Source organism: Bicyclus anynana, chromosome 20 (assembly GCF_947172395.1).
Source record: "Bicyclus anynana chromosome 20, ilBicAnyn1.1, whole genome shotgun sequence".
NCBI classification, from domain to species: Eukaryota; Metazoa; Arthropoda; class Insecta; order Lepidoptera; family Nymphalidae; genus Bicyclus; species Bicyclus anynana.
Window position 1 is genome coordinate 11,444,424 of NC_069102.1, and position 12,372 is coordinate 11,456,795.

The 12,372-nt window shown below is 38.6% G+C and overlaps 2 protein-coding genes across 2 annotated transcripts in view; both read right to left on the reverse strand.

Annotated features, from left to right (window-relative positions):
* Window positions 1-172: 172 nt before the first annotated feature.
* LOC112047167 (ras-related protein Rab-23) overlaps window positions 173-12,372 on the reverse strand; it is a 31,350-nt gene continuing 19,150 nt past the window's right edge. Inside the window, exons 2-6 of the mRNA XM_024084181.2 lie at window positions 6,136-6,339; window positions 5,535-5,697; window positions 3,107-3,186; window positions 2,425-2,597; window positions 173-1,606 (exon numbers count right to left, since the gene is read on the reverse strand). Coding sequence (XP_023939949.2) covers window positions 1,497-1,606; window positions 2,425-2,597; window positions 3,107-3,186; window positions 5,535-5,697; window positions 6,136-6,290 — 681 coding nt within the window. The 5' untranslated portion in view covers window positions 6,291-6,339 and the 3' untranslated portion in view covers window positions 173-1,496. The remainder of the gene's footprint in view (window positions 1,607-2,424; window positions 2,598-3,106; window positions 3,187-5,534; window positions 5,698-6,135; window positions 6,340-12,372) is intronic.
* Window positions 3,860-4,959, reverse strand: LOC112047168 (uncharacterized). The gene has a single exon (XM_024084182.2). It carries the CDS (start codon window positions 4,682-4,684, stop codon window positions 4,130-4,132), a length of 555 nt encoding a protein of 184 aa, XP_023939950.2. The 5' UTR covers window positions 4,685-4,959; the 3' UTR covers window positions 3,860-4,129.

Sequence of the window (12,372 nt, forward strand, 5' to 3'; positions counted from 1 at the left end):
AAAATAATGTATGAAATGTGTTGCTAACCACAAATCTCGAGAACGAATATTGCTTGAAGTACGAGGATGGTTTTTACGGAGTGTTTCTTTAGAGTAGGGAAGGGTAGGGATAGGAAAGAAGCGCACATAAGTCAAAGCGAAGCTCAGTTATCGTTAAAATGAAACACTTAAGAACAAATAGGTACAAAATTTAATCAATAATGCATAGTATTTAATATTTACATAGCAACTAATTACAATGGTAAAAAAGTAGGTTAGTTTGTGCCACAAGTACTAAATTATTAACCTTATTACTGGTATTTACATGCATAAAAATCTCTTAAGTACTTGCATTTGATTTTTATAACGATTCTTCGCGTTTATTCGCGACTATCGCATGCTAACGCGATTGTTGCATTCATTTACTTATTTCACAGGCTTATTTTCCAGGTTCCTACTGTATGGCTCGTCTATATTCTAGACTCCGCGCCACGAAAGAAGTCCCGCGGTTAAAACCTGAATTAAAATTGACAGCGCCTTACACAAAGGACAATAAGACCGCCATTACCAAATGACAATGAGCGCCATTAAGACATAGGCGCCGCGTCTACGGGACTTGTTTCTTGGCGCGGAGTACTTCTAAGCATATGGTTCCTACCATAGTTCCACGGCTTTCTACAATCGTGAGCATTCTACATATTTCTATTGTCATTTGTCCAATGTGGCAGAACATTCTTTGGTGTTTGACCAAAAAACCTGAAAATTATGCCATCTAAATAAAAGTGACTTCGTGGTGGCTTGTATTTGTCCATTATGTCTAGTAGTGAAGAGGAGCTATTAGATTGATTGGATATGTCCTTTATTATCGATCACCACCACTGCCAAGGGGCGTATTTTGTATACCTACTTTGAATATTATAAAATCTCTACATCATAGGCAGCAAAGTTAAGGGCCTACGTAGATTGAAAGCGTTCTGAGATGTGCGTTTTGCGCATCCTTTATACCCTTTCACCGCTACACAATTAGTTGGATAATGCAGTATAAGCTGCTGCAATATGCACAGTGTTCCTATATACATTATAGAACACATAGGAAATGTAGCACGAAGAATGCTGACTTCTATTATGCTCTGTATTCTGAGCGGGCTCTATCTAACTGATTAAATATAAGTCCAGGGTCACAATCTATACCACAGATATAAGAGGTAACTAGATTAATAAAGTGCCAATTCTTTATATTGAAACCAGCGTACATAGAGGCGTGGCCTAAATAGCAGTTTAATATTTAGTGAAAAACGAAATATGTCATCCTTAATTTAGAGTTGAATATTATTTATTCCTTTTGTCACAAAACAAAACAAGACTGCTAGTACATGCGCGGAAACGCTTGCGATGTTCCGCACACCCGAGTGTAAGCAAGCCACGCCCCCTTGCTACTTCTATTCATTGTCTGTTCTGTGATCTATACGGTTGTTTTCAATATTGCCGTTGTATGGTGTAACTACTCGGACGGGCTCTCACAGTATCCGGCAGGCGCTTTTGAGGACGTTCTTCTTCTTCCCGCCGGAGCGGTGCTTGGTGGGCCGCAGCAGGATGGTGCCGTTGCTGTTGTGGTTCGTGAACGTGCCTGCAATTAAACGGATTCTGATTAGCACAAATTAACGTATCCATCTAACAGTAACAGTTAAGTCAATTAACACGCTTTGGAACAGAGTTCTGTTGTTCTATAAGCTCTATTTTCTATAGCGCAGGGAGGCCTAGCCTAGCTGTTTTGTGCCGTTAAAAATAGGTATATATATAATAACTATACGGTTTTTAGGATTATTATTGTATTATTTTGTTTTTGACTTAAAATAGTCGTGCTTAATTATAATTTTTAGGTTTCAAAATACTGGTAAATAGGTCGTATTTATAGTAGGCTATAGCTGACGCCGCGAGCTTCAACCGCGTGGTTCCCGTTTCCGTAGGAAAAGCCTATAGCCTTCTTCGATAGAATGGGCTATCTAACACAGAAAGAATTTTTAAAATCGGACCAGTTCCAATTCAGAGTTCCTGAATTAGCACGTTCAACCAAACAAACTCCTTTATAATATTAGTATAGATAACTGTATTTTCAAGATTTTTTAGTCGGCAGCCGGCGTCCATACAAGCTCGGCATCAGCTACATTTTTTTTTCTGAATATGTAAGTGCCGTAAGCTCCTTATGGGACCTCAGCGGCGTCACCAGGAAGTTTGGGCGAGCGCAGAGCATCGCCTGTTGGGGCCCGAAGGCAGAAGCAGAGTGTATGGGCGGAACGACTTTCTAAGGGCGTCTCCTCTGAGACTCGGATCTCGGCTTAGAGGGCTGAGTGTATCAGTCCGGGCGCCCCCGAGATCGTGAGTTAAAAAGCCCACGTCTGGGTGACGTCAGATATCGGAGACCTCGTCTTCGCCGTGCTCGTGTACCTATGACGGGCGCGGCGGCGGGCGGCGGCTCGTCGGCGCTGTGGTCGCGCCGCAGGTCGGCGAGGCAGCGCGCGGCCAGCGCCCGGAACACGGCGCCCACGTTCACGTCCTCCTTCACCGACGCGCGCATCAGCCGGCAGCCCAGCGCGCGCGCCACCAGCTCGGCTTCGTCTCTGCACATTCAAACAAGTACTCAATGGCTTACACAAGATGTTTAAGTAGGTTAACTACTAATAAATACTTTGAACTAGGGTAGGCACAGGGCACAATGTTGTTTTACAAAGTTGTCCAAATTGGACAAATTTCTCCAAAACAATTTCAAACAGTTTCTAAATGAGTCCCAAGGGCAAGCAGAACATTTTTCTTGAAAAGGAAGGCTATTGTCGACACAGAAACCTAGATTATGGTTGAAAAATCTCATGATCATTTTAACCAATTGCTGGTGCAAAAGTCTTTCGATTTCTTTACACTAGCGGCTCAGACATCATCAACAGGGAATAATTTGGTTTAAATTGACTATGGTTGTATCTGTACTGTCTTTACTTAAATAAGGCACATCACCTACGATACGCAAAAACTATCTTCTTATTACACTCAAATCTAATATAGAGTAAAGAACATAGAAAATGCAACAACTTAAATGCAATGTTCTATGAAAGAAAATCTGAAGAAAAATACTTACGGTCCGACCACACATTGGTCCATTAAGTCAATTTTGTTCTGAACTATGATTGTAGGAATCTCTCCGCATTCATTTTCCACCTGAAACAGAATGACGTGTAGGTAAGTTAAGTTACATATAAGAATCCGGACAAGTGCGTGTCGAATCACGCACAATATATGGTTCCGTAGATTAAACGTGCACTTCGAATCCTTATAATACATAAAATACCGATAGCGATAACCTACACTAAGAAATGCGTAAACGAGAAAAAAAACATCCTCACTTTACATTTAGTGAAAACCCCATATTTTATAATGCCAAATATCAGCTCTCTTTTTAACAGACTTTGATTTATCTTAACAACAATTAGTATGCAACTCTTGTACCTAATCCAAGTAGGTTTCTACCTGGAAGAGAGAATGGGAAGTAAAATAAGATTCGCGACGTTGGTGGTAGGCTTTATGGCAGGAACACCAAACGTCTAGAAGGTAGGAGGGGTTTTTAGCCAGTAAGAGTCCGGCACTACCCAACATGGGTGTCCATGAGGATTTTCCCCCCTACGAAAAAAAAAAGTAGGTTCCTACCTACGTTTTTTGAGTTGATCGGTTGGTTGGGCTATAGTCTATATTTCTCTAACTCTCAACTGCAATATGTAGAAGTAATGTAGGTAGGTGGTGCTTACTTGCTATGAAAAAATCAAAAATGTCTCGGACTCTAAACCTAAGTAGATAACTTAATTACTAGGTATTATAGGTAAGTAAAAAAACATGATCACAGTGTAAACAACACTTTATTTAAATTAAGTATTATATCTAAATGTGACTGTACTATGTTTGTTACGCTTCCACGCAAAAAACTTAACCGATCATCATGAAACTTTTTTATTCTTGGAGGTATTAGAAGTTGGGCGAAGTCGTAGGCGTCCGCTAGTTATAAATAATAATCTTGGAGTACCTACTTATCTTCGTATTCATAATATATTAATAATTATTAATAGGTAAAAGAATCTATCTTACAAAATTTAATTAACACATTAAGGTATTAGCGGGCGAGCACACAGTCCGGACTACCGAATCGTCCCGTCATTACGGAAATGTCTTCAACGACCGACTGCAAGTCTTCATTAGTCGGCAGAGTCTTCGCCAGAAGAACGCCGCGCCCTCCGGACGAGCAGTTGATGCCCATCACGTAACCGTCGAATAAATCCACGAATATGTACTTGGACACGCGGTTACAATCGCGAATCTGTTGTCTAACCTCCTCTGTACCATAGTAAAACACATCGCGTACTTTATACGCACTGTTTTTGTACGTGGACTTGATAACGCTAGATCCCGGCGGGACGTTACTGCTAGCACATCCCATTCCAGAAGACGTGATTCTGCTGAATTTTATTACTTCGCATCTGTCCTTCTGTCGGTGAAGCGGCGGCCAGTAATAAACGACGAACCAGTCGCCGACCAACTCGTTTAAGTCGAATTCTTCACCAGTTTTGTAATAATCGATGCACTTTTCCTCCTCTATAGTAAACGCGCAGGTCATCTCGCTCGCAACGATGATAAATGTCACAAAAAACCAGTAAAACCAGCGAGACATCTTTGTTGAATATTTCGCGGTAGTTTCGGCGAACGTACCGGATCCGAATAAAGGTATAGGAATATAAACATTTCGTTGAATGTGCGATATCTGAGAGTAGGCGCTAAGTACGTATTAGATTACAGTGCATGTAGCGGAAAGTGCGTCGCGGGTCATGACACACTTATCTATCTGTTTTCTGTACGATTTTATCGGTTCACTAACATTTTGTTAAAAATAGAGTTCCTTGAAATTAAACTATTAACCTAAAAGTTGCAATGAACTTCTTCTACTCCACGCATCTCTATGCGTGGAGTGGAGTGGTTATGGAACACTAATCAATAGGTAACTAACTCCGTGTAAATTACTCTCTAGTATTTTACACAAGTTAGTTAAAGATTATTGCAGGGGATAGAAACCCTGTCAAGGACGTTAGTTGGACTGTGGACCCCGACTCCTACAACTGGATAGGAAGGAAGAGTCCCGGTTGGACACCTTGGTGATGAACTCTAGCCTGCCTTAAGTTTCCAGGAGTGTAGCGCGAGGAAGGAATGTAGCGCGAAAAAGGAATGTAGCGAGAGGAAGAAATCCCGTCTGGTGATGGACAGTGCCGTAAATAGTCTTTTCCGCGCCCTGTGCGAGTTTCTATAACTGCGCCCTATTTAAATAGACCCTTTAGGTCTCACTCGCTAAAACTCAAATGCAGGTTCACTACTGCAAATGCGTTGCCCATTCTGATGCTTTATTCTGTCTATTCTTGCGCCCTGTGCCTGGGCACCGGTGGCACCGCCCTATTTACGCCACAGGAGTAGGCCAGGACGCAGGCGTATGCGCCGCCGTAATACGCACTGGTGATAAACTCTAGGCCTACTTTGAGTTTCCAGGAGTGTAGCGCGAGGAAGGAGTCCCGGTCGGTGGTGGAGAAGGCCAGCACGCAGGCGTGCGCGCCGCGGTAGTACGCCTTGGTGATGGCGTCGAACTCCTCCTGGCCCGCCGTGTCCCACAGCATCAGCCGCACCTCCTCGCCGTCGATCCTGAAGACCATAACAACAAATACTTTGAAGGTAAAAATCAAAAATCCTACTTTAAGATTTATTTTTGATTTTTGGCACTGCCTTCCATTGGATAGCACATAGTTAGAAAGGATCTTATTTTTCTCTATTAAATATCTTAATTACCTTTGAAGTAATTTAATAAACATTTTATTTTACCGCTTTATTGTGTCAATCACTCAGAACACAGAATCATTTTCCAGGTATTCTTAGCAGGAAAATAATTCTATCTTCTGTGTGTCTAAAAATATTACGTTATAGTTCCACTACGTATCATCTGTTGACAATGCTCAAGCTTTGTTGTCAGATGAAGTTACTGTTGACCCTCGCCGCACATTAGTCACGACGTTTGACACTTTACTATACCCCCGATATGAACAGATACGCACTCTATCAGTTTGTTCTGTGCAATGCACTCACTCAATCTGTCGCTCCAGAAAGTCGACGCCGATAGTCTTCTTATAGTCCCGAGTGAAGGTGCCGCGGCAGTAGCGCTGTATCATGCTGGACTTGCCCACGCCGCCGTCGCCCACGATCACCACCTTGAGCGCCACCTCCAGCTCCTCCTCGCGCATCCTCGCCGCATCCGTGCACCCGCGCACATTAGTGACAACGATTTACACTCTGCAATTTGACATATATCATCATTATTTAAACCCGTATTCGGCACACTGTTGAGCATGAGACTCCTTTCAGAATTACAGCGATTAGGCTAATAGACCACCACTATGGCTAAATGCGGATTGGCAGATTTCACAAACGTAGAGAATTAAGTTTTTTAGGTATCCAGGATTAAATTAAAGAGTAACAAACACCCGTTTGAGTCGCAAAGCTTGAGCAATTAAGCAATGGGCGAAGCACATAGTTTGAAGAGCCGATGGACGTTGTGGTTCCAGTGCTAAAATAGCGACCCGGCACCAGTAAGCGCAGTGGTCGAACCCTCACTACTGAGTAGGTAAATTGAAAATGTTGCAAAAAAGTATCAGGCAGCTGTGACGTTGTGCTTGGAAATCCCTATAAAAGACATGTCCAGCTGCGGACGACCATTAACTGACATGATGATGATGATGATGAATTGGACATTTGATTTGGGAGAGTAATGCTCCATGCTCCCCATGAGCTCCATATATATGTTAAGTGCGATCTCAACAAACGAACTAACAAGATAAAGTAAACATAATTGCACTAATGCAGTCTAAGTAAATTAAATATACGTCTAAGTATTAATTATTGTGTTGTTGTATACAGATTTTCGCATGATTGAGAGCAAATTATGAATACGTAGATAATATCAAATTGCAGTTAAAGTGGTTTTGCAATCAACATAGCGACGCAAAGCACAATAAGAAAGTAAATGAAAAAGTTAATCCCACTTCTGAATAGGTACCCACGACCGTACAAGTGAGTAAATACGATCTTAGCACATTTCCTAAGGCAATAAATTTATTTTAAGACTGGGAGCAGTTGTAGGCAACCACAACGAAACCAGTTTTTCGAGCACCTGTTTCAAACATTAAAACTGATCTTATTGCCCTGATTTAGATAAAGAGACATGTTTTAGGCTAAACACGTCGCTTAATCTAAACCAAAACTTTAGCAAATAAATGAAATCTAGTAATTCTTTTATTGTACCTACCTAAAAACATAATACAAGCTTACGTTTCGTTTCTCACAGTGTTATTAATGAACTGCTGAAAGTATTTAGATTACGTATAAACTTACCGATTTCTAAATGAAATTCTACATATAATATTTGATTTTTGTTAACTGTTTGTTTTTGATTACTGTGAGATTTTTGGCTGAATATAAATATAATATTGTCTATTTTAATTTTAATGTATTTTAGAATTTCTTAGGGGCTGTACTTCTTTCTGTAATATATATTTCTGCTCTATTAAAGAGTTTGTGTAGATTACAGCGATTGTGATATGGATGATAGGTCCCATATTATACCTGCTATTTTAATGTATTCTATCACTTTTCTATAAAAAAGATGTGTAAGTATGCTCAATTTCAATATTGGCGAAGGTTCTCACATTTATAAAGTTATGCTGCATAATGATATATCAACGTAAATCACAAATGCAAATGTCTTAAAAAACTGCCGGTTATTTTCCATATGTTTACCGCTTTTTGCGAAGAATTCACCTTGCTTTACGAGCTCTCGGTCTACTTTTCCCACTCGCATTTCGATTTCGCATTCGCATTCACAGATGCGGACTCGAGACACGTTTCAAATAAATGTATCTATGTTGATATTAACATTGAAGAAGAGTTGTTTAATGCGTTTTATTGTGTACTAGCTGACGCCGCGCGGTTGCCCGTTCCCGTAAGAATACGGAGATAATATATAGCCTATAGGCTTCATCGATAAATGGGCTATCTAATATTGAAAGAATTTTTCAAATCGAACCAGTAGTTCCTGAGATTAGCAAACAAACAAACAAACTCTTCAGCATTATAACATTAATATTGATAGTGACAATAACATACTTAACAGGTGGAAAGTGACGAAGCGGATTTGAGAATTGAGTAGTTACAAGTTACATCTTCAAAGACCTTTGACCATTGCATAATTCTTAGGTAAAAGACTATTTATCATGATGCTTCGAAAGATGTTATAAGCTTTAAGTATGTGTTTACGATTATAACACATTAGTTCAGATAGAAGAGCCTCAATAAATCAACTGTAAATTCATCTTATGTTTGGAAGATAGAGTAGGAACAAGTAGAAGTAGGTAAAAATAATAAAAGTTTATCGTTATTTAAAAAATCAACTTTCCTACCGACTCCTAATTAGTAGAAGCTGCATTCCGAACTAGTAGTAAAGTCACTACTAACTGAACTTTTACAAATAATATACTAAACGAAATAATTTTTAAAAGAGATACGAAAAAAAGAAGTCCATGCGAGTCGAGATTAATTAATTTGTCGTCTAGTTCATTAGTTATTTCCACGTAAGCATTCAGAAAAAGATCGAGACACATTGACATTGCAAATCGGCAAAAACGTCGTAGATGAATCCGATCATTATAATTTAACTTTCGATTTCAGATGGCGCAGTTTCTCTCGACAGAATCCGCCGCGTCATGCGACATGATGAGGCACGGTTATGTCAAGATATTAAGAAGCAAGATGCACTTAAAATTTAAGAAGAATTACAGATTATTGCTGTTGTTAAGGCACTAATCTATGGCATGGTCATTGGCTCCCACAAAAAAGTAATGTCAATGCATTTATTGGCCATAGGGGATAGTCTTTTGTTGTTTTGGATCACCGTGCCAAGCTATTCTGTAACATTTGCTTAAGTTATAGTTTCTTTACCATTTTAATGTTTATGAATAATATTTAAATGGGTACATACAACTGTAAAACGACGAGATTTTTAATGTCGATATTTCGACCCAGTTGCATGGATCGTGGTCACGACGGGACTGAATTTGCGAGATGCGAAGTTGACATCCGCTGTTAGGGGCAGAATCGATCTACCCTCTTTCTAGACCTTTTTCTTTTTTCAACAACCTCGCGTTTTTGGCTGTTTAGGCAAACCACACTCACGACATCGCTTTTGTTATTAGGCGTTTCGCGGCGCCCTCTTGGTTTGCACAATTCTACCACCGGGTTCCACTCGCTGGTTAGTTTAAAAAACCACTCATTCGCACGAGAATTCTTTTAACGGACGTTATAAAAGCGTTCAAATATAGTATGAAGTTCAATGAAGGTCTATTTCCAACGCCCGAAATTGAATCCCTGCGACTCGCTTGATGTAGATCTAGTTATCTATGTAATTATGAAAATTGGTATATGAAAGAAAAGCAGTTCTTTAGTTAAAACTAATAGAAATAATGATATACATACATACAGACTAAGAAATGTTGAGAGAACCATATAAAATACAATACTCATATTAATTCAGAATTGAGAATTTTAGAACGAAGTTATTACTGTAGATAAGATTAAGTTACATATATTCAGCCAAAAGCAAAGCTCATAATAAAGTCAAGGGCCTTAGACTAGATGATCTATACGCGCATACACACATAAAACGTATATATATATAAACGTATATATAAGTTAATTTACTTCGTAAGTTCCATTTTATTTATTGACTAAACTTCGTCCACTTGCAACTTGACGTAAACTTTCAACCCATATTTCACCCTCTTTTATTTTTGCATGTTTTCTAAATGCACGTGAACGATTTATATTAAAAAAAAACTTCAACCCATTTAAATTTAAAACCCTTTAGAGTCAGACTTTTGAAAAAACTTGAATGTCATTGTTTCTGTTAATTTTTTTTGTAGTAGGAACACGTATCAATTTTTAGATAGATTCAAAGCATCTATAAAGTAGGTTTTTGCATTCTTGCACCTAAAATTATGACGTGGGAAAATTATATTATTTAAAAAGCTTGGTGTTAAACTTTATTATACGACTGTGTGCTTAGTTTTAAATAAGTTTGTAAAATGGTGGTAAACAAAAAAAAATAAACCTTAGCTGAGTTTGTTGTCTTCTCGGACCAAGGCGCGCTTGGAACCCTCGTAACTTTAATTTTAAGTTTCCGACTGTTATTACCACCATTACATTAAATTACATTATGACATAATCCTGACATTTCAAAAGTGCTTGTTAAAGCCTAGTCGAAATAAATGAATTTTGTATTTTGAATTTTTTTATTTCAATGGCTGTAGGAATTCCTCATAAGCCAGCATCGCATTAGTCCCTCTCCCGTTATAAATAAGTAACTAGGTACCTAGGTACTATTTAATCTTATCTCGTATAGAAAAAAATGAAATATGAATATTAAACTGAGTGGTATTCCGTTATCATCCTACGCAAATACTTGTACATATGTTTTCTGTGGTTATACCAAGTAAGTACACTTATTTAAAACAAGTTTTTAAATGCTTCTTTTCAGGAAGCTGCTTTTATTTTACTAGGTAAGTACTTATTCTTTTTTCTGAGAACTGCTATAACTGTGAATACTAAAATACCTACTTAATAAATGGAATTAGAGATGTGATATTGTATGTCATCATTGGCCACCAATGGACGTTCATTACTAGCGATAGGCCTCCTATAAAGAGTTATAATCACCAAGGTCTCAAGCCGCCATCATCCAGGGACCGCCTAGAATTCCTCCGAATCGATTTCAATCTGGTAAAGCGCCCAAAAGGCTGGCAGTATTGCCACGTTGATGGCAATACTGACCTCTGACCTAAATCACAGTAAACATAGTCAAAATCAAAAGTCAAAATTCATTTATTTCAATTAGGCTTAGTTTACAAGCACTTTTGAAAGGTCAAGATTATGTCATAATTTAATTTAATCTAATGGTGGCAATAATAGTTGAAAACTTAAAACTAAAGTTACGAAGGTTCCAAACGCGCCTTGGTCCGAGAAGAGGCCACAACAAACTCATAATATATACAAGCCTAAATATACTCGTAGACCAGCCTTCTGGTCACGGGAGGCGTCGATTAATTAAAAAGAAAGCGGTACTTGAACCCCACGGTGCTAGTGTTTCGACCCCAAACGGCTCAAATGCATATTCTCCAACGAGAAATCTGTATTTGCGCCTCTCTTAAGAGTCTCAGCTGACGCCGTTTGAAACTAACGCCAAGGCGTTAGTTTCAAACGGCAGGGACAAGTGCTTAACGGATGATGTCGTTGAGGCTAGCGTGCCGTGGTATATACCAACTCTCAAAACTATTTATCCCTAAAGTTTGTGTCAAAAACCCCTAAAATCGCCATAATTATAGAGTTGTCCCCCTAAAAATATAAATAAATATAAATTCATAATGTTAATGTTATAGAAATATTTTACTGTAATGTCTCAAAAGTCTTTTTATTATAAGTTAGACGATACTTAAAATATTTCGTTTTCATCTAAGGATTCTGATTTTTTGAAATCATACATGTTGATATTTAATAAATTTTACATTATAACGGATGGATTAAATGTTGTACGTCCACCATTTCGATCTAATGTACCTAAATCGGACTATCATGATGCTTAGCAATATTTTAATAAGATATTCTATTAAATTGTTGCAAAGCATCATCCACATCAAACGCATCAATCAACTATAGGTATATTAAAGAGTCAAAAAATCCCTGAAAATACCCCTAAAAAATCCCATCCCACTTATTCACCCCCTAAATCTGGGGGGGAAAAAACCCTAAGTTGGGAACCGTGGGTATATGGCCAGCGCTCCTACTGCATGAAAGACCGTGGTGTCCGAGTTTATTGACTACCTCCCCATATATGTATCTTGATACCAGATGTGATGTGAAGAAATTATATGTAGCCTGTAAATAACCAAAATCTACTATAGAACGATAAATAATGCATGAGCCGTCATGTACGTGCAAAAATTTCACGGTAACAAGTGGTCCACAGACTAACCACTTGGGACTATTACGTCATTTAGTACTACTTATCACACTGAGTATGCATGGAATAATAATATAAACCAAGAGACAGCGGTAGCCAGACTTATCAAGCTCTGAAAAGCAGAGTGTAACACGCGGGGCTAAACCCATTATAAACTTGGATTATATGGTTTATAATGGGTTATTTTAGCCCCTTGTATAACAATCTACTATTTTACTATTTTCTACGAGATATTATATTATGAGAAATCAATTCTCCAG